Source organism: Pelobates fuscus, chromosome 3 (assembly GCF_036172605.1).
Source record: "Pelobates fuscus isolate aPelFus1 chromosome 3, aPelFus1.pri, whole genome shotgun sequence".
NCBI lineage: Eukaryota > Metazoa > Chordata > Amphibia > Anura > Pelobatidae > Pelobates > Pelobates fuscus.
In genome coordinates this window covers 52,510,470-52,533,884 of record NC_086319.1, presented here as the reverse complement: position 1 = coordinate 52,533,884, position 23,415 = coordinate 52,510,470, and the positions used below count along the sequence as shown (strand labels likewise).

The 23,415-nt window shown below is 38.9% G+C and overlaps 1 protein-coding gene across 11 annotated transcripts in view; it reads right to left on the bottom strand.

Annotated features, from left to right (window-relative positions):
- Positions 1-23,415, bottom strand: part of GRIP1 (glutamate receptor interacting protein 1) — a 509,652-nt gene that overhangs the window by 68,280 nt on the left and 417,957 nt on the right. For all 11 annotated transcript variants that reach the window (XM_063447052.1, XM_063447047.1, XM_063447049.1 and 8 more), the window contains exon 7: positions 18,111-18,256. In XM_063447052.1, the coding sequence (XP_063303122.1) occupies positions 18,111-18,256 (146 nt within the window). The remainder of the gene's footprint in view (positions 1-18,110; positions 18,257-23,415) is intronic.

The following is a 23,415-nucleotide window of genomic DNA, read 5'->3' as shown; positions in this document are numbered from 1 at the left end:
GACCGACGGGGGATATCTCGGTCCACGCCAGCACACCTCACCTACCGCACAGCCGGAAGACGGCTAAGCCTGTGGTCATCTGCCGTCCAGAGAGCCCTCGCAACATGGCGGACAAACTCACTATCAGAAACACGCGACAGTCCAGGCCAGACGGGAGCGCTGTGCTGGATGGCATGCTACAACGCATCGACGAACTCTTTACCCGATTCTGGGAGAAGCTGGAGGAGCGTATGATGACAGCTAATGGGGAGCGGAGGAGCACATGGCTCCAAGCGGGTGAGAGGGAGACCCCACAGGGCATTAACTCCCGCCAAACCCCCAACCCACGTATACATAACACACCAACGAAGGAGACCAAGCGAGTATACCTCTCAAACCCCCCCCAAAGGGGACAGGGGACGGGTATTAGCATTAAACGCACGACCACCCAGAACCCCCTGTACAATAAAGTGGCAACTGACAATGGCCGTCCTAAAAGCCTTCCCGGGCCGAAGACCACTCGGAGGAACCCTCCCAGGCACCGACCACATCGCCGGAGAGTAGGCCACCGCAGGCGGCGGCAAAACATCCACGCTCTACACGGTGCCCAATTGAGGATCAACCCGGCCTCACAGATACAGAGTTGGTGGATTGATGGTGCAGGCCTTCACAAAGACCTGGGGCCGGCAGGCGGCTGCCACATACCCGCATCCTACTGCCCTTGGGGGCGCTCTCCTAACCGTGGGGGCCAACATACCCAGTAGAGGTATCGGCTGATCTGTATCTCTCTGCCCAACAAACCGGACAAGACACCTTCGGCGATGGGCACTAAACTCCCCACCTTGAAGGGGCACACCTGATAACCAATGAACTCCAATTAAACGACAAATATCACCTGTTACCTGATGGCTGTTACTCCTAGGCGTTCCATATACAATACTTTACACACCGGAGACATACCCAGCCTACAAGGACTTCCTAACCGGGACATGAAACCTAACATTAAGACCCGCACACATTTACCACACGCGATTGTTGAACACGAAGTGGACAAGGTGCGGACCTAGCTCACGTGGCCATTTACAAGTCCCTCACGTTCTGGACTTTCCCACCGCTGGGCAACCCATCTCGACTGCCTAAGATGTGATGTTTCTGCACGTCTAGACCGGGACTCAAAAATCTCTTTACTTGTTTCGATTGTGCCTGACTTTTCTCATACAAAAAATGCATATGATACTGCACAATGATGCTTAAACACCTGTCACTCTAACTCTAATGCCCACCCTGTTAGGCCTTGAGACACAGCGGAAGGTTTAAATGTGCCATTAACTGCATACTTGTATATATGTTTTCCAAATTGCATGCTCGAAGCCTGTGCTACAGCGCAGGGTTGGAACACGGGGGATGTGACGCCTAGAGGTCCCGTAGCCTCTTTACAAATAGGCATACGCATAGCAGCTACCCGGTAGGGTAATTCACACTGTTATCTCCGAGCATAATGAGAGGCTGACCGGAGATTAGATTTAAGTAACAAATAGACACAGGGAACTCGGTGTTGAGATGTGCCCACTTCCTGTTAAACGTTACCGTACCCAAATGTTTATTAATCAGTCTCTCATTTAGCCTGTGTGTAGCCTCGCTGGGAACTCTGACTGTAAATATGACTGACAATTTGCAACCATTTATGCTTGGACTTACTCCGAGCGAATTCCTAGCCTAATTACGAGGAACCATAATGTACGATGTGCATGTTGCTAATATGCAGGTGAGGCCCACTTCACTTCACTTAACTCACCCTTACGGGTTTCCTTTACCACTTGTAAGCGGAACATCGTTCAGCTTGGCTATACTTTCAGTTTACTAAACAACTTGTTCCATAATCTGATATTTATAATGAAAAAATGTGCAATGTTTCTTAATGCCATACCAATGTTATGTTATGTTTATATACCTGCTTACACCAGCTGTTGTGGCAGTGCAGGCATCTTTGTTCTCTCTAAGCACAAATAAAATAAAGATTGACAAAAAAAAAAAATTAGGATTAAGATAAACATGTGCCTTAGGGTCTGTCTTATCTTCCTTGGATATTTCTCCTTTTTCTTGAAAACAGGTGGCTAAATTCAAGATACCTGGAGGACAGGATATAGAACCAAGTGGTTGTGCACTTAACAAGTTGATCCATTCACCACTAAAAGGGTTAATACCTTCAATAATTCAGGGTCAATAAAACGGTTCCTGCAATTCTTGCAGCACTGTAGTTATTAGCATTCTAAGATTCCTACAGATGTACATGCTCTCTATAATATTGATGCTATTTCCGTCTGTGCTGCATTAAAACCATGCACTGCCATCGATAGAGTGCAATATTGGCTAGATGGATATCCATTAAATCCCTCCATGAAACAGTTGGGCAGTGCGAAAACTGAAATTAATCAAACATTATTGCACATAAGCCTTCCGCACCAGAAATATGAGATTAGCAGAGATAGAGAAAGGAGGGAATAAGGCAGACACTAAAAAAAGTGTCGGATGAAAATTGAAACGACAATACTGTGAATTTCTACAGACAGAGAGCGATTAGTTGATCATACCCAACCAAAGCAGGCGCATGAAAAATGAAACCGGTCTCAATTATTCATGCACACAGACCTGTTAGTCATTAAAATATTTACACCACGACTGAAGCACTTACGCTCAGAGCTGATTTATTAGACAACTAATTGCTTGAGAAACACTAATCTTTTAATTTATTAACATCTGCATAACTAGAGTAACTAAATAGAGCCGTGCTGTGGTTGCTGATTACAGAAGCCTCATTCCCAGAAAGGGTTAACGCAGAAAGCCCACACCGTTACGGGAATGATCAAAGCAAGATTTCTAGCGGTGTATTAATCGTATAATAAAGGTCTAATTAAATGCTGGAGGATTATTAGATTGTTAAATATTAGAGTACTTTAAGCATTTTATTTTTATGCATCTTGCTGTTTCGGATTATTTTTGCAATCCCTAAACAATAATCTGACTCGAAAAAGCTTTGACTGATACATGTTCAGATACTAACAAGCATTAAACTCAGATTTACCCCAGGAAAAGGCATGTTTCACAAAAAAAACAATACTGTGTATATTACTGTATTGACATACGATGCCATTGATTGGTTGAGGAGTAATCAATATAGTACGAGGAGTACGAGGAAGAAGAGATAGAACCCTGAGATGTATTTTATATAGGAAATTAGGTTTCCTTTAATCTTGTGACAGTACTACATACATGTACCAGTCTGGCTGAGTATATGTGATTAAGCATTTGCAGCTGCTATCTTTAAAGGAAGCTCCAAGCACCATAACCACTACGGCTCACCGTCATGGTTATGGTACCATAAGTGCTCTGCCACCGTCACAATGTAAGTAGTCCAATTATTTTAGAAAAGTTTGATCTATCTTGGGTCTACAGGGCGGCACGTTCTGCCTGTCCGAGAACTGGAAGCTCTCTAAGTTAAGCCTTGTAGTGCAGACCTTCGCTCTCTGGCTGGGAGCTATTTGCCAGTGCTTTCAGCCAATAAGATGACCATGGATTCAGGACTTCGTTTAGAAGAGTTAATGGAAGCTCCTAGTAGGAACTTCTGTCCCCTTCAGAGCAAAAGAGAATAGTTGAAGAGTGGTTCTCGGAGGACCCCAGGTAAGAGGACAATTCATTCTAACAAAAACATTTGCCTAGTTACATTAATGGGTTCCAGTACACTTCTGGCACCATAACAACTACAGTGGTTCATTTACACCAAATGTAGTTTAGTTATCCAAGTCAAACACTCATTACCTTTGGCTATTTTCAGAAGAGTAGTTTCTCAACTATAAGGCTACCTACGGTGATCCAGGGTTAGACGGGGTCAAAGGAACCTCAAGGTAGTGAAATTTAAGTAGAGTTCAAAAAACAAACTCACAGAAATATTTGGGCATGCTATTGGGTATTTTATTTTTAATTTGTATCTAAGGGAGAAGGGAGTTGACATCAAAACTGGAATGCATTGTGGATTTTTAAAACAATACATTTTCTTTTCAGTGTTTTACGGTTTCTTCACGTTCAATGTACATTGTATTTATCTTTTTTCCAAGCGAACGGTTTCTGTCCAGATAAATGGTTTTCATTTTTTTTTTTACCCAGAGTGACCCAAGACCTTTACAGAGTATTGTATATTCCTGTTAGCGGTTTCCACTGTCGTGGGGTCTACAGGGGTCTACTGATGATTGTAGTGAAACTTTCGGCTTCGATATTTAATTTATATCCAAAAAAAATGATAACGATGCCTATTCTTGTTTTAGCTATCACAGAGCATGATAAACGCACATGTCTTGCATAATATAAAAACACTTCCAATGTAACATGTGTGCAACATACACATCTTCAGCAAGTAATACATTAATGGTAAGCTACAACATTCTTATTCCTAATTGAGAACTCTGTCCCTGGATACCACTTGTTCCATTGAATTGTTTCCATTCTCAGATAAATATAAATTGTTAGGATGGGTACTTATTGCTAATAAATGCTCTCTATCTGCCTAAAGGGGAGTGCCATAAAAAAAAAAAGAAAAAAATAACTTTATGTAAGAAAAATATATTTCATTAAATATAATTCAATATTAAAAATATCTTATGAGGAAAGGCCATCATGGTCTGAAATGTTGCGGTGTGATAAGTATCCTCTTTGTGTTGCAAAAATAAAATAGAAAGACACATTAATATCACATTATTAATTTTTTTAGGTTTAATGTATTGCTCATTTGCCTGTTTTTTTTGTAAGATTTATTTATTTATAAAATATTTTACCAGGAAAGATACATTGAGATTTCTCTCGTTTTCAAGTATGTCCTGGATATGAATGGTCTCTTTAAGAATTTTGTATATATTCTTTTAAGCTTCCATACTCAAGTATCACAAGTATTTTCACACCGGACTATAACATTTTATAGTTTTTTTTTCCACACATGTACACAGAGTCACTATAATGCTTGGATACGGACCGGTATTCTGGTCTATGGCTGTTTAGCTGGTGACATGTTTAAGTCCATGGCACGTTTCCCTAGAATAGCTGTCATAGCATACATACAGACGCACAGCATTCCATCAGGATTACTGGTAGCAGAGTGGCCTTTCATTCTTCAGAAAGATTCCGAGCCACACATCAAGGCTCTGCAAGCTTCTCTTTCTAGCGACAAAATAATTTAAAGAAATGTAGCTAAAGGCCCAGCCTGTTCGGTCTCCAGACCTCAGTCCCGTAGAACCTATGGGATGGACTGGACAGAAATATCAAAGCAAAGGACCCCCAGGGCCCTATATCTCTGGGAAGTGATGAAGAGCTTGGACTATATGATAGGCAACATCGGGCTGTGTTTATAAGACTGTATTTCAGATTCACAACCCTTAAGTATCGAAGTCAGAATTCAAAGTCAATTTTACACTTAAAGGGATACTATAGCGCTAGGAATACAAAGTTGTATTCCTAGTACTATAGCTCCCTCTGCCACCCCCTTAAAAAAAAAAAAAACCTTACTGTACTCACACAATTCTAGCGCTGACCTTCCAGCGCCAACACAGGTATAAACAAAAGGGTATTTGTTTTCTTGCTTATGACATGTTTTTATAGGTTTAGACAAAGAGGTAACTAATAAAACTTTGTAAAGTAATAAAATGTGAGCAGGATGTTGCTTTGCTGCAGAGGGATTTGGATAGATTGGGGGACTGGGCACTAAAATGGCAGATTAAATTTAACGTAGAGAAATGCTAAGTTATTCACTTCGGCGTAAAGAATACACAAGCAACTTACACCCTAAATGGTAGTGAACTAGGGATAACCACACACAAGAAGGATTTGGGAATTGTTATAGACAACATATTAGGCAGCAATATGCAATGTCAATCTGCAGTTGCTAAGGCCAGTAAGGTTATGTCATGTATAAATAGGGGCATACATTCTCGGGATGAAAATATAATTTTGCCTCTTTATAAATCGCTGGTAAGACCACACCCTGAATATGCTGTGCAATTTTGGGCACCTGTTCTAAAGAAGGATATCATGGCACTAGAAAAAGTGCAGAGACGGGCTACAAAATTGATAAAAGGAATGGAGCATTTTAGTTACGAAGAAAGGTTAAAAAATTTAAATCTCTTTAGTTTGGAAAAACGGCGCCTCAGAGGGGATATGATAACATTATACAAATATTTTCGGGGCCAGTATAAACCATTGTGTGGAAATCTATTTATAAACAGGGCTATACATAGGACACGAGGTCACACATTTAGGCTGGAAGAAAGGAGATTTAATCTAAGACAAAGAAAATGTTTTTTTTACAGTAAGAGCAATAAGGATATGGAATTCTCTGCCTGAAGAGGTGGTTTTATCAGAGTCCATACAGATGTTTAAACTGAAATTGGATAAATACTTACAAAAACATAACATACAGGGATACCATTTCTAATTAGAGGTGTAATAGCTGCTTGATCCAAGGAGATATCTGACTGCTATTTTGGGGTGAAGAAGGAATTTTTTCCTAGTTTGTTGCAAAATTGGAAGCGCTTCAGACTGGGTTTTTTGCCTTCTTTTGGATCAACAGCAAAAACATATGTGAAGAAGGCTGAACTTGATGGACGCAAGTCTCTTTTCAGCTATGTAATTATGTAATACAATCACAACAAAAATGGTAACATACACACACAAATACAAAGGGCTTGTACATGAGAACTTCCATGTTATACTTACAAAGTCTTTTCTATTAATCAATAATGGGAACCGCATAAATCAGGTAATTAAGGCTATTATATAAGTCCTTTATTCACATCAATGAATCTGCTTCAGGTTTTAACATTCTCTGAAACATATATATATATACACACACACACACACACACAGACAGACAGACAGACTGATGTATTTTTCTTCCTGTTGTGCTGTGTTAGGGAACATTAGTTTCCTATATGTTGATGATCTAGACTCAGAAAAGGATTGAATAAGGTTAGAACGCCTTTTCACTCTAAGAGAAGAACTTGCAGAAATAAATGCATTATTAATGACCCTACCCCTAGGACTAATCAACGAGTAATCTTGATACGGACAGTTCCTTTTCGCCTTATCAAATGCTATTTAATGGCAGCTTCCTGAAGAGATTTATTCCCTCACTCTCATCATTAGTACAGGGTCGTGACATTAAACAGCGATTGCTGGAAGACACTGTAAGATGAACAGACACCTCATTTAAAATTAGATAAATACATTCAAATATAGCTCTTCTCTAATGGTGATGGGGTGTTGGGGAATCTTGAGGAACAGGCTGCCTGTCATTACGGAGGCGCTCGATGCATTTCTCAACTTCCAGCAGTCATCTTTGCAAATTAGCCAAGACAGCACCGAAGGGGCCTGTAAGCCTCACTAACGGGGATCGGTTTCTGCTACTTCCAAATAAATATCCAAATCACAAGGTCGGTTTATAATGAGGTGATGGTCACTGGTAGCTACAAGCAGAGTTTCATATATCATGCACTGGAATGAAACCCCAGATATATTACGCTGTAGGGCTTTGGTGTGTTCGGTTGGCTCCTTAACACTCATTTTGCTGTAAATGTCTTTATTACATTGTAACTCATAAACAAAATGCCTGGCAATAAATATGGAAATAATAAGAGAAGAATTTCTAAAAGGATTATTTTTAGTTTAAATCAAATACAGCACAACATACTATTCTATTTTAAATTAAACCTAAAAATAAAAAACAGTTATTAAAAACAAAAAACAAAAAATCAAGAGATTGTACTATTGTGTATGTATGAATTATACGACAACGTGTTTATTCAACTTAATTTGTTCGAATCGGCATCACAAATGATTCCAATTAGTTAGGAAAAAACAAAAAACAAAACTAAACTTTCAAATGACTTTAATGGTTACTTCTGTAGATAAATTATCACCATAGTTACATAACCTAGGTTTTAAAAAGTCTTAAGCCCATTGAGTATATATACTCATATACACACACGTACATTGATCCAAAAGAAGACAAAAAAAAAAAATGATTTTGACGTGATGGCCAATTACGTATGCCACAAAAAGGGAAAAACTCATTTTTGACTCCATAGTGGCAATCAGATTTCTCTTCAGGTCAATAACCATTTCACATATATATGAGCTATATCCTTGAATATGCTCTTTAAAAAAAAAAAAAAAAAAAAGTTGAGTAACTGATATTTGATTTTCAAGATGGCAGACGTCCTTCTCTCAGAAGCACAAAAGTGAGTCAAACTGAGCAAGCCTATCGCGGCTCCACAGCACCCTCCTTGATGCAACTTAACGAGGTTTTCCAGTGCTTCTGGTTAACGATAAGGCAACACAATGCAGAAAACATGTGGGAGACCGGAGTGGTGAGTAGCCATGGGCGGTTAAGCACCCTCAAGGCAACACTAATGCACAGAAACCTAAACAACCTCTTGTTTATCTACCTAGCCCGAGAGCCAATCTAATAGCCTTGCATTGTCCACACGGGCAGAGACCACCTGCAAAAAGCAGATACTGTCATCTCAAGCCTTCATCCTCTCCCAGAAGGGGATAGACTTGGACCATGCAGTATTTGAATCTGTGATACATTGATGCTAGCCCTCGTACGCCCTGGGGCCTGAGGGGCATCCTGCCCTGGTGTAAAGTCCTTCATGGTCTCAAGGCAGCATTGCCACTACTGGAGATCGGCTGATCCTTCTTGACTGACTACCAATCATTTCATTTTATTTTTTTATAAGCCATGAAACTCGGGTTTTGTTTCTTTTAACAGCATTTAGCATTTATTATTAATAGCAATCACCCTTTATCCTACAACTATGTGTATTGTCAGGTAGTTAAATGTTTGCCTTGTTTGTTATATTGCCTTAATTGCTACTGTTTTTCATATATATTTTGTTACCTGGATGCCACAGCTTTGCTTTTGAACACCAATTAGACAGGGCAGCTTAGCTTAGCTGTAATATGTTCATTCTATCAAAACAATCTTGAATGCCCTACATAACATGGCTATTTTGCTAGGAGGCTATAGGTGCAGTCCTTCTAGTTTTGTCAATTCATTTTCAGTATGTTTGATAAAAAAGTAGAGGAATCCCCCAGGACTTAAAGCAGATCTTGCGGAAGTGGACCTTGCAAAATATGCAAAGACCACTGAAAGTGACAGATCCGGTGGCCGCAGGGTGAGGTAGATTTTACTTAACTTAAGCTGTCCCTCGCTACTGCCACCATCTTGCTCCTGCTAGTCCTCTTTAGCTCCTGGCACTTACTTTGCCAGGAGCCGTGTCAGTGGAATAATCTCATGCATGCGCAAGAGTATGACCCTGAGGTCTATGAAAGATCCCGAGAGAGACCATGGGAGCCTTGAAAGACAGAGCCTGAATCCCACAGCCGTCACCGGTGACTGCTGTTGGCTTTTGACAAAACCAACCTCAGGCTAGTCCATAAGACAAAGTAGTCACTTATTTGTTTTATGGTATCTTTGGATTGCGTTGAAATTTCAGTTTAATTCCAATACAGTCTTGGTCAGTATTCCATGTATAATATATCTTTATGAAATACTGAAAAGTGACAGATTCACTTTAAGCCATCCCCAAAGCTAAAATTCTAAATATATGTATTACATGAGAGGTTGTAATCACTGAGATTTAGGAGGATTCAGACCTTTAACCCCTTAAGGACCAAACTTCTGAAATAAAAGGGAATCATGACATGTCACACACGTCATGTGTCCTTAAGGGGTTAAACCTCTGGTGCGTCCTATTCTCCTTGGACACAGGCTCTTTTTGTGATTCCACAGATGATTAAAATAGTTTTTGATAATACGGTAAGGTTTTCGGATAAGTTACAGGTTAATTTTGAAGCTTTTAATTAGAAAAGGCTTCGCTCAAATTTAATCCTACTCCTTGCTTCATAGACACATAGAATGTGACAGCAGATAAGAACCATTCGGCCCATCTAGTCTGCCCAATTTTCTAAATACTTTCATTAGTCCCTGGCCTTATCTTATAGTTAGGATAGCCTTATGCCTATCCCATGCATGCTTAAACTCCTTCAGTGTGTTAACCTCTACCACTTAAGCTGGAAGGCAATTCCATGCATCCACTACCCTCTCAGTAAAGTAATACTTCCTGATATTATTTTTAAACCTTTGCCCCTCTAATTTAAGACTATGTCCTCTTGTTGTGGTAGTTTTTCTTCTTTTAAATATAGTCTCCTCCTTTACTGTGTTGATTCCCTTTATGTATTTAAATGTTTCTATCATATCCCCCCTGTCTCGTCTTTCCTCCAAGCTATACATGTTAAGATCCTTTAACCTTTCCTGGTGAGTTTTATCCTGCAATCCATGAACCAGTTTAGTAGCCCTTCTCTGAACTCTCTCTAACGCATCAATATCCTTCTGAAGATACAGTCTGCAGTACTGCGTACAATACTCCAAGCGAGGTCTCACCAGTGTTCTGTACAATGGCATGAGCACTTCCCTCTTTCCACTGCCAATACCTCTCCCTATACAACAAAGCATTCTGCTGGCATTTCCTGCTGCTCTATTACATTGTCTGCCTACCTTTAAGTCATCAGAAATAATCACCCCTAAATCCCTTTCCTCAGATGTTGAGGTTAGGACTCTATCAAATATTCTGTACTCTGCCCTTGGGTTTTTACGTCCAAGATGCATTATCTTGCACTTATCCACATTAAATGTCAGTTGCCACAACTCTGACTATTTTTCTAGTTTACCTAAATCATTTGCCATTTGGCTTATCCCTCCTGGAACATCAACCCTGTTACATATCTACAGTATCATCAGCAAAAAGACATACCTTACCATCAAGTCCTTCTGCAATATCACTAATAAAAATTTTAAAGAGAAAAGGTTCAAGTACAGAACCCTGAGGTACCCCTCTGGTGACAAGCCCCCGCTTCGAATATACTCCATTGACTACAACCCTCTGTTGCCTGTCACTCAGCCACTGGCTTACCCATTCTACAATATTGGAATCCAAACTTAAAGATTGCAGTTTATTGATAAGCCTTCTATGTGCAACAGTGTCAAAAGCCTTACTGAAATCTAGGTAAGCAATGTCTACTGCACCACCCTGATCTATTATTTTAGTTACCCAATAAAAAAAAATCAATAAGATTCGTTTGGCATGATCTCCCTGAAGTAAACCCATGTTGTCGCTGATCTTGAAAACCATGTGTTTTTAAAAGTTCAACAATCCTATCTTTTAACATGGTTTCCATTACTTTTCCCACTACTGAAGTAAGGCTTACTGGCCTATAGTTGCCCGACTCCTCCCTACTACCTTTCTTGTGAATGGGCACAACATTTGCTAACTTCCAATCTTCTGGGACTACTCCTGTTAACAATGATTGGTTAAATAAATCTGTTAATGGTTTTGCTAGTACACCACTAAGCTCTTTTAATAACTTTGGGTGTATTCCATCCGATCCCATTGACTTATTTGTCTTTACTTTTGAAGTTGAAATAAAGCCTCTTCCTCTGTAAACTCACATGTAATAAATGGCTCATTTGTCCTTTTTCCTAACTGAGGTCCCTTTCCTTCATTTTCATCTGTAAATACTGAATAAAAATATTCATTGAGGCAGTCAGCTAGACCTTTATCCTCTTCTACATACCTTCCTTCGTTTGTTTTTAATCTAACTAATCCTTGTTTTACTTTCCTTTTCTCATTTATGTATCTAAAAAATGTTTTGTCCCCTTTTTTACTGACTGTGCTATTTTCTCTTGTGTGTGTGATTTGGAAGCTCTTATAACTTGCTTAGCCTCTTTCTGCCTAATATTATAGGGCATTCTGTCTTCCTCACTCTGTTTTTTTTTAATAATTACTAAATGCTAACTTTTTGTTTTTTACTATTTTGGCCACATCTGCGGAGTACTATTGTGGTTTCTTGAATTTTTTGCTTTTACTGACAAGCCTAATGCAATTTTCTGTTGCCTTCAGCATTGCAACTTTTAAATAATCCCATTTCTCTTGGACTCCATTTCATTTGCTCCAATTTGATAATGACTCCTTTACACATATTCTAATTTTAGAAAAGTCTGTGTGGTGTGACACAGTCACTGTTCTTATATTAAACCACACTGACTGATGATCACTGGATCCTAAACTTTCACCTACAGTAATATCTGATACCAAATCTCCATTTGTTAACACTAAATCTAGTATGGCCTTCTTACGAGTTGGCTCCTCAACGACTTGTTTTAGAGACAATCCCAGTAGGGAGTTTAGAATATGTGTGCTCCTGGCACAAGTAGCTAATTTTGTTTTCCAATTCACATCAGGAAGATTAAAGTCACCCATGATGATAACTTCCCCCTTCATTGTCATTTTAGCTATTTCCTCAACTAGTAGATTATCTAACTCTTCTATTTGTCCTGGGGGCCTATAAATCACACCTACACGAGTTACTGTGTGATTACCAAATTCTAACGTAACTCAAATCATATGGGAATGACCCTTTTCTGGTCTGTTCTTATCATCCTACACTTTTGGGACTTTGACATTTGTGTTCTACATTGGATGTATTTTGTATCAGGGCACATGTTTCTTCAGGCTATTTCATCACAGCTACTTTATCTCAGGATACTTTGCCTTTAGATTCTTTTTTTCTTTAACATACTTTCTCAGTGGTGATTGATTTTAAGGATTTTTGGAGTGGTCACTGTCATGTAGGAGCATTGTTTGATAAAGAGCACTAGACGTGGAAACTGAACACAAAAATACTTTGAGATTGATTTATCTAAGTGACTCTATTTTCCAAAGATATTTTAAGAAATTCTGGTTCTAGGATACTTTTTATTACAGCCTTGCATGCTGTACAAATCGATACTGTTCAAACCCAATCCTTAATGTTTATAAAAATCCACGGTTGTTAGAGCAATAGTTCAGTTGAATCCAAGGTTTCTAGAATGAGAGACATTGTTATGGCCCTCAAATAACATTTTGGGCAGTCACAGTATAGTAAAAACGTACAGATTATACCAGGGATAGACAACCTTTAGCACTTTTGATGTTCTGGACTATTAATATTGGTATTTATAGAGCGCCTACTTATTCCGCAACACTTTACACTATTACGGAAGGGGGACAACTACAAAATGAAACAGGGACAATAGGTAGATGAGAACCCTGCTCAGACAACCTTAAAGTCTAGATAAGTGGAGTATAAAAAAAATACAAACCAGGCCATCTGTATGCAATGCCACCACTACACGTTTGTTTATTTTTCGACACTTTAAATTAATTATTTGAAGTCATTAAAAAGTTAAGTTTGTAAAGAAAAAAGCTATTAAATGGGTGACTTATATATGAAAGTCCAACAGAAAGAAGTAAACACTACTTCTACCATCTGTCTAAATACCACAGGAACCATAGGCCACAACGTTCAGCGTTCAAGAGCTTCACATATTCCTGACATTATGTAGACATGCTGGGAACAAAAAAAAAATATATAGAACGTTCACAATAGATTTTTCTGTTTTGATCTGAAGTGGTCATGGTGGCTGGAATGTCCTTTTAATGACAAGTGGTACATCAATGTAACTTTATAGGGCTTTCATTTGGCGGTTTGATTTTTGGATTAGACATTATGTCCAGATTAGTTAGAAATATTTTATTAAATTTTAGGTAATTATCTGAATAGATTTTAAAAGGATCAATGCAACCCATATGCTGTTTAATATAAAGTGCAACGTAGAGTTGTTGCAAAGGCTGATTGCAATGCTGTGATTCTGATCTATACCAAGTATATTCCACTGGCACAAACTGTTCCCTTTTCTTTGATCATGCAATTGGGGCCATTTGATAGATGGTGAAAGAAAAACTTATAATTCATTGCCTTGTGTTATTGCGCAGCGTATCAGTAAGCTAATTTTATAGTACACTGCACATTCTCAGTCGGAGGTAAAGTTAATACAATAAGGGCAGCAAATTCCTCATACTTGTGGTTACTTCTCTCTGTTATAATTAATTGATTCCCCTTATTCTATAAAAATTAATACATGTCATAACTGAATGATGTTTCCATGGTGAGCTGGATAAACCCATTACAGCTGATTGAGGAGTATGGAAACTGTAATTGATACATTTTACAGGAATTCAATGACTAAATATCAGTATCAGTGTTTTCAGTCTGCACATGCATAAAAATTAAACTTCAGGAATTAAAAGGAATACGCTAGGCACCTTTAACCACTTCAGCTTATTGAAGTGGTTATGGTGCCAGGACCCTGACCCTGCAGCCTTACACTTAACAAATTTGTCAAACCAGTCAGAGAGACAGACAATACACCTCTTGGTATGTTGGCATGGAAGCATACCAAGAGGTGCTGCATCATAGGAGAGAGCATTTGCAAGTCCTCTCGCTCTGATGGCTGGTGCTGCATGCCTCTGCACATGCACAGTACCAAAAATCACATAAATAGAGGTAGCTTTTGAACTTGAAAATGCTTACATCCAAGTAGAAGCATGCACAAGTTCTTGCAAGTCAATAATACATGCTAAAAACCAGGACATGTAATTCTTGTCCCTTTGATTGTCAGTGCTTAAATCAACTTTAAAGTCCTATTTGGTCAGTTTGGAAAATTTGTCAAAACATGAGACTGCAGAGATGGAGCCCTGGCACCATAGCCACTTAAATAATCTGAAGTGGCCAGGGTGGCTTGAGGGTCCCTTTAATAACAATGTATACACTGAGGATAAAAAAAAAATGTGATCCCCTGCTGATTTTGTTGCTTATAACTTTTTTGACATGCGTTTTTCTGGATTTTTTTATGTTAAAATACACCTATCATTAAAATTATAGACTGATCATTTCTTTGTCAGTGGACAAACGTTCAAAATCAGCAGTGGTGGATCAAATACTTTTCCCCCTCACTGTACATCAGTGTAACTTTACAGGGTTTTAATTTGTTTTTTGGAAGCAAGTCCATCAAACAGACACAAAACTATTGAAAGGTCTGCTACGATGTATACTTTCAAACTTTTTATATACAGTACTTTTATTTTAAAACATTATTTTATTAAGGAGAACAAGTTACATTGCCGCATATATGGAAGTAATAAATAATTTAATAACCTCCTGCACTTTTAATTACTATGTGATATCGTGTGATCCAGGATTTGCCAAATATCTCGTTATGATGACATCCCTGACACGTCTTTAACTCTGAATAGGTAAGCAAATTGTGAACATGCCAGAAAATCCCACCAATGTTTGGGGTTTCTCATGATTCGAAAACAAAAATAATAATGTAGACATGAGAAACTGACTAGCAATCATATCATGCGTATTACAATACACACAGCACCCACAGATATATCATCACGTACAAGGGCAGCGGTGACAAAGCAGTCACAAACCAGAGTTCCAGCTGATATATTCGGATTATACTCTGCCAGCAGCTGGAGGCAGAATTTTAATACCCCTGCATTGGGAGGTCCCCAATACGGCTCCTTTATGAAGGGGAAACCTATTTGATTTTATTTGAATTGATCTGGTTCTTACGGACTGTAAATGAACATTTTCTTGTAATCGCCTCCCACGTAGAAAACAAACTTATTGCAGTCCAATATTTCCCAGCTGACTCTCTTTGACCAAATAATATGTTGGGAGGTGGGCAAGCCCACCACATAGAGCATTACTGCATCTACTGAAACATGTACTCTGTGGGGATGTGGGAGATATCAAGGCAAAAAGTGATGCTATTCTGGGGCACAATGCTAAACCAGGTACCATCACAATGGAAACCCACAGAATGTTTATCAGCGTTTAGCACTTTGGAGCTGGAACAGTGTTTTGTTTTGTCTTGATAAATCTACTCCTCAGTGTTCGGCAACAGTAGGAATTTCTTAATTAAATAACAAGTTGTAATGTGTTCTTTTAACACAATATTTTAAAGGGACCAGGGCCGGCCTTAGGGGTGTGCGAGCTGTGCGGCCGCACAGGGCGCCATGGAGCAGGGGGCGCCCTGCGGCCGACACAGCTCACACATGGCCGGCCGGAATAAAAAATAAATAAAAAATTTGCTGCAGGGGCGGAGCTTACCGTCCGGTGGGGGCAGAGCTAAAAGCGCCGGAAAACTGCTGCAGGGGAAGCAGGAAGGAGTCCCTGCTTCCCCCAACAACCAGAATCCAGAAGCTGCACTGCCTGTCTGTCTCCACAAGGAACAGAGGTAACTATGTGATTGTCTGCTTGTGTGTGTGTGTGTGTGTTTGACTGTCTGCCTGTGTGTGTGTGTGTGTGTGTATGACTGTCTGTCTGTGTGTGTGTGTGTGTGTGTATGACTGTCTGTCTGTGTGTGTGACTACGTGTACGTGTGTGTGTGACTGTCTGTGTGTGACTGTGTGTGACTGTCTGTGTGTGACTGTCTGTGACTGTCTGTGTGTGACTGTCTGTGTGTGACTGTGTGACTGTCTGCGTGTGTGTGTGTGACTGTCTGCATGTGCGTGTGTGACTGTCTGCATGTGCGTGTGTGACTGTCTGCCTGTGTGTGTGTGTGTGACTGTCTGCCTGTGTGTGTGTGTGTGACTGTCTGCCTGTGTGTGTGTGTGTGACTGTCTGCCTGTGTGTGTGTGTGTGTGTGGCTGTCTGCCTGTGTGTGTGTGTGTGTGTGTGTGTGTGTGGCTGTCTGCCTGTGTGTGTGTGTGTGTGGCTGTCTGTCTGCCTGTGTGTGTGTGTGTGGCTCTCTGCCTGTGTGTGTGTGTGTGTGTGGCTGTCTGCCTGTGTGTGTGTGTGTGGCTCTCTGCCTGTGTGTGTGTGGCTGTCTGCCTGTGTGTGTGTGGCTGTCTGCCTGTGTGTGTGTGTGTGTGTGTGTGTGGCTGTCTGCCTGTGTGTGTGTGTGGCTGTCTGCCTGTGTGTGTGTGTGTGTGGCTGTCTGCCTGTGTGTGTGTGTGTGTGTGTGGCTGTCTGCCTGTGTGTGTGTGTGTGTGTGTGTGTGGCTGTCTGCCTGTGTGTGTGTGTGGCTGTCTGCCTGTGTGTGTGTGTGGCTGTCTGCCTCTGTGTGTGTGTGTGTATGTGTGTGTGTGGCTGTCTGCCTATGTGTGTGTGTATGTGTGTGTGTGGCTGTCTGCCTGTGTGTGTGTGTGTTTTCTGGCTGTCTGCCTGTGTGTGTGTTTTCTGGCTGTCTGCCTGTGTGTGTGTGTGTGTGTGTGTGTGTGACAGGGTGTGTGGGAGGGGGGGACGCTGTGAAGATTTTTCGCACAGGGCGCCCAAAGGCCGGCCCTGAAAGGGACACTCCACTGTCGAAAACCCCCAGCAAAAAAATATCACGGTTTAGTAAATATGCCCTCAATGGAAAACATGCACCTTATTTATGTTAAATAGGGGTAAATCTAAAAAAACATATATATATATATATATCTTTAATTGCAACTGGTTAGCATATGCCCTGCTATATAATTGTTAAAACATCGTACATCAGTACAATTAGTCAGTAACGTACTCAGAAATACTGCTTTGTGGAAACAAATTGCTCGATTCTCAAATTGCAGAGCACAGGTTTATAGGCTCTACGGAATTTTGCTGGCGCTATATAAATAATAACATAATAAAAATAATAATAGGAAATGTATAAACTTCTGTTAGCTTGAGCATGTAACCTCATTTATTCTCTTCATGAATGAAACTATTTACTACCAGATAAGATCTCTCACGGCAGAGTTTTGCAGGAGATCAACTGCTGTATATTTTTTTTTTCCTTAAGTTCTCTCTTTACTTTGTTTTGGAAGTAAAAAATAGCACCTGAGGTGGACCTAATGGTTGATTTTGTTTTTGTTTTGCGGAATCTGTGCACCTGATTCTGCAAAAATACATACAATGATATTCTTTAGCACAATGTTATATCGCATGCATTCTTTTGTCCCATGGTCCTTGGAGTCCACCTTTAAGATTTGATGGACTGCAAAATAGTTTAAGCTTTACAATGAGAAAGTGTTTCAGATTCATGCATATAATTAGACGGAGAATGTTTGCTGACCTGCAAGGATGAATAGTTTTGAGGTCACAATGAATTTTATGGATGTGCATTATGAAGAGGTCATTACGAAGTGGATGTGATTTTTCAAGCTTACCCATCACAGAAACATCATACTCTATCAGCAGTGTTGCTTCCTGGCCGCACTGTTTTAGAATACTCATGGCTTCTGCATGCGTTGTCCCATGAAGACGTATCCCATCGACACTCAGCAGTCTGTCCCCCGGTTTAATTGTACCCTCTCTAAAAAAATTAAAAATAGAATTTATGGATGGAAGAAACAATCTTTATTCATTAAATGTAATGTGGTTTAGAGGTAATAAGCCACTTCCACCAAATAATTCACTCGCTCGGTACTTGACGTCTCTCCTCGTAACGTTTACCTTGACAGTAGGTAAGCTGGAGGTCAGAGAGGAAAATAAATTGCTCTCATTTGAAAATCCGTGATGGGAAAATAACTGGCAATTATTAAATAACGAAGGCCAAGTATATCATCTCGGGCTTATGTATTTGTTACTTGACATTATTAGAATGTAAATTAAAACAGGATAGGGCAATATGATATAGGAGCGTTAATTAAAGTTTAATTTTGTTAACACTATGTCAGATGTTTTTGAAATAAGGCTGAATGACAATTAAACACAACAACTTTTTGTTCAATTTGTCATTTGCAAGTCTAGTGGAGAGGACAGTCTCCGGCTTGCTCTAAAGTTGTAATATTCGAAAGACCACCCACTGTCCCCAAAGCCACTTGTATAATCTTCTGCCCCCTACTTATTGCTTAAGTCCTGATAGAAAATTTGAAAGTACTGTTGAAACCGATATCTAAATCAATCCTCCTGTCTTAATGACATTCGAGGTCATACCATGTCAGATCAGATCTTGGGTCATTTTCATCAAGTTCGTCATGGAGTATCCAAACGAGATATGGGATATTTACCACATACAACATCTAAATGTTGAGATTACAATGAACGGAGATGGATAAACCTATATAAACTTTAGGAGAAACCTACGGTATATAACCAACATTTTTTTCAGGTGTTAACCAAACTCTCTTGGGTTGGGAGCTGGTTAATAATTCACCGGATGTTCACCCAAAAAAGAAATCACATTTACTTTAGACGAGGGAACATCTATTTCAACATAAATGAACCTCGTTTCCAGAGGGCCAACTTTATGGGTGAGACCCCCAACTTTGATTTGGGCCATCCTCTTTGTCCTTACATAATGGGTGATTTCTGGGTAACATCCTAGTAATATTTACCTAAGATGCCTATGAAACCTTTCTCCGCACATAAACCAAAACTCAAATTATTAAAAGCATAAAGGTACCTTTCCATTACTTTCCAATGGAAATGCTTAATTAATATCAAACTTGCTTTCGAAGTTTTTATATCTGGCTCTGCACATTAAATTGTAGACACTCTGTGTCTGTAGTTTCAGCGCTGTTTAAAAATAATATGTCTAGATTATTATTTGAATTAGTTATTGCAATTTCTTTTTGTTTCACTTATAATATTTGTAAAAAAAATCTTAAAAACCTATAAACAAATATAAATTATTATTATTTAACTTTAATCACACACAGGAGTGTTTTACAGGGTCTAGAAGGCTATTAACAGGGTAGGAGATATGGAATTCTAAATTAAACAGAATTTGCAATAAAGGAAGTTTATTAGATGAGATCTCTCTTTACAGGAAGTGTTTTAGAAAGCTGTGTAAGTAAAATACAGGGGGGCATGGCTAGGGCTGTATAATTTAACTTCCAAATGGCAGAGAATTGAGCTGTGAGACTGCTGGGGCATGATCTAAACACCAAAACTGCATCATTAAGTTAAAGTTGATTTGGTGCCTATAGTGTCCCTATAACTTTATCCTCCATCTAACGGAACTGTAAAATATTCAATTTAAATGTAAAATAATATCGGAACTCAACAAACTGGATAATGTAAAAAAAAAAAAAAAAAAAAAAAAAAAAAAAACACATCCCATCTCTGAAGCTATAAAAAAAACATACACTAATGCCATCTATGATTAATAATGAAATGTTTCCTCCCAAAATACCTATACGAACTGAAAAAAAATTGTTCTATAATTATGTTTCTACTTTCAAAACAAATATAAATATGTTTGTGGATTTATTTTTGTGCTTCATTTGGTTCTCCGTGGCAAAACCTACTCAAACACCTTATCTAGCTCCTTACAGACCCAAGTCAATAACAGTACAACTCAAGTACTGGAATTTGATAATTTGATGGAATTCCTGATGGTACCGGCAAAATAATCTCTCATCTCGATAAACAGGTTGCATTTCATGAGTCGAGAGGATTTGGCTTTATCTTGTGTACACACTGCTGAGACCAAGTGGCTGCCTGGACTTTAATTCCCTGTCTTTTTCTGAAACATAGATTCATATATTTTTTCACTCTAGTTTTCAGTCCAGCCTGTTTCGGGAGTTTTATTCTGTTGCTATATTTTTTTTTGTATTAACTAATGGCCAGATATAGCCGAGACACAAATGTTTTGGGATCACCTAAAGAAGATGAACATTGTGTATATCCCAAGATTTCTGATTTAGGAAGGACAGCACCTGTTTGGAGCCAAAACCCTTCTCTCTCTCTCTCTCTATCTATCTATATTATACTAACAGCCCTCTTTCCTAAAGCTCTCTATTTTAGTGTGTATATAACTGAATATCACAGTAACAAAACACAGGATACAGAGTTTTTAAATGTTAATAAATGTTTTTAAAATAACTTGTGTGCAAACAAGATACATTGGACTTGTTCTAAATTTTCAATTATATGTGTTTCTGAGTACGAGTGTGTCTCTATGCCTGTGGACGAGTGTTTCCCTATGTATGTGTCTATGCCTGTGGACGCGTGTTTCTCTATGTATGTGTCTATGCCTGTGGACGAGTGTTTCTCTATGTATGTGTCTATGTGTACGAGTGTTTCTCTATGTATGTATCTGTGTACGAGTGTTTCTCTATGTATGTATGTCTGTGTATGAGTGTGTCTCTATGTATGTGTCTGTGTACAAGTGTTTATGTATGTATCTGTGTACGAGTGTTTCTCTATGTATGTGTCTGTGTACAAGTGTTTATGTATGTATCTGTGTACAAGTGTTTCTCTATGTATGTGTCTGTGTACAAGTGTTTATGTATGTATCTGTGTACAAGTGTTTCTCTATGTATGTGTCTCTGTGTACCAGTGTTTCTTTATGTATGTATCACTGTATACAAGTGTTTCTCTATGTATGTATCTGTGTACGAGTGTTTCTCTATGTATGTATCTCTGTATACAAGTGTTTCTCTATGTATGTATTTCTGTGTACCAGTGTATCGCTATGTATGTATTTCTGTGTACAAGTGTTTCTCTATGTATGTATCTGGGTACCAGTGTTTCTCTATGTATGTATCTCTGTGTACGAGTGTTTCTCTATGTATGTATCTCTGTGTACCAGTGTTTCTCTATGTATCTCTATGTACGAGAGTTTCTCTATGTATGTGTCTCTGTGTACGAGTGTTTCTCTATGTATGTGTCTCTGTGTACCAGTGTTTCTCTAAGTATGTGTCTCTGTGTACGAGTGTATCTCTATGTATGTATCTCTGTGTACGAGTGTTTCTCTATGTATGTGTCTCTGTGTACGAGTGTTTCTCTATGTATGTGTCTCTGTGTACCAGTGTTTCTCTAAGTATGTGTCTCTGTGTACGAGTGTATCTCTATGTATGTATCTCTGTGTACCAGTGTTTCTCTATGTATGTGTATGAGTGTATCTCTATGTATGTATCTCTGTATACAAGTGTTTCTCTATGTATGTATCACTGTATACAAGTGTTTCTCTATGTATGTATCTCTGTGTACGAGTGTTTCTCTAAGTATGTGTCTCTGTGTACGAGTGTATCTCTATGTATGTATCTCTGTGTACCAGTGTTTCTCTATGTATGTGTACGAGTGTATCTCTATGTATGTATCTCTGTATACAAGTGTTTCTCTATGTATGTATCACTGTATACAAGTGTTTCTCTATGTATGTATATCTGTGTACCAGTGTATCTCTATGTATGTATCTCTATGTATGAGTGTTTCTCTATGTATGTATGTATCTGTGTACGAGTGTTTCTCTATGTATGTATCTCTGTGTACGAGTGTTTCTCTGTGTATGTATCTCTGTGTACCAGTGTTTCCCTATGTACGAGTGTTTCTCTATGTATGTATCTCTGTGTATAGGTGTTTCTCTATGTATGTATCTCTGTGTATGGGTGTTTCTCTATGTATGTGTTTCTCTATGTATGTGTCTCTATGTACGTATCTCTGTGTACGAGAGTTTCTCTATGTATGTATCTCTGTGTACGAGAGTTTCTCTATGTATGTATCTTTGTGTACGAGAGTTTCTCTATGTATGTATCTTTGTGTACGGGTGTTTCTCTATGTATGTTTCTCTGTGTACCAGTGTTTCTCTATGTATGTTTCTCTGTGTACCAGTGTTTCTCTATGTATGTTTCTCTGTGTACCAGTGTTTCTCTATGTATGTTTCTCTGTGTACCAGTGTTTCTCTATGTATGTGTCTATGTGTACGAGTGTTTCTCTAAGTATGTGTCTCTATTAATTTATCTATGTGTACGAGTGTTTCTCTATGTATGTATCTCTGTGTACCAGTGTTTCTCTATGTATGTGTCTCTGTGTACCAGTGTTTCTCTATGTATGTGTCTCTCTGTACGAGTGTGTCTCTATTAATGTATATGTGTATGAGTGTATCTCTGTATTTGTCTCTAGGTGCAAGTGTACCTATATATATATGTGTCTTTCTATCTCTGTCCTTACTTAAGTGTGTCTATGTGTGTATCTCTGTACATGACTATGTGCATATTTTTTCTGTCACATGACAGAAGGAAAGTGGCACAAAATATGAACTGCAATTTTTGGCAAGTAATTATATAGGAGCCCATAAAAAACAGCAACTATCACAGTCCATGTTAAAAATATATACATCCCCTCCTCTGTCTCCTATTTCAGAGCTGCCGGTAGGTTTAAAAAAAGCCAATTTCCAGTGCTAGCTTGGTATCTCTACCAAATGTGCATCTGTAGGCAGTTGCATACTGGCAAATGTACCTATGGAGATCATAGAACTTCACTGGAAAAATCTGTAGCAGAAAAATCTGTATCAGAAGCACTCGGTTAGAATAAGAGTGGAAATCACAGCCTTAAGCTGCAGAAATGCTTGCAAAACATAATAAGCACATTTCACAATATAGCGGATATCAATTATTGCTTTCTAAATATTTTACTCTGAATGGAAAGAGGGCAACCTCTCTGTATGTGGGAAGGTGTTGGACACAAACTGTCCATTTATTACTTTAAATTTTCCCAAAAATGGTTAGCTGGAACATCTTGGGT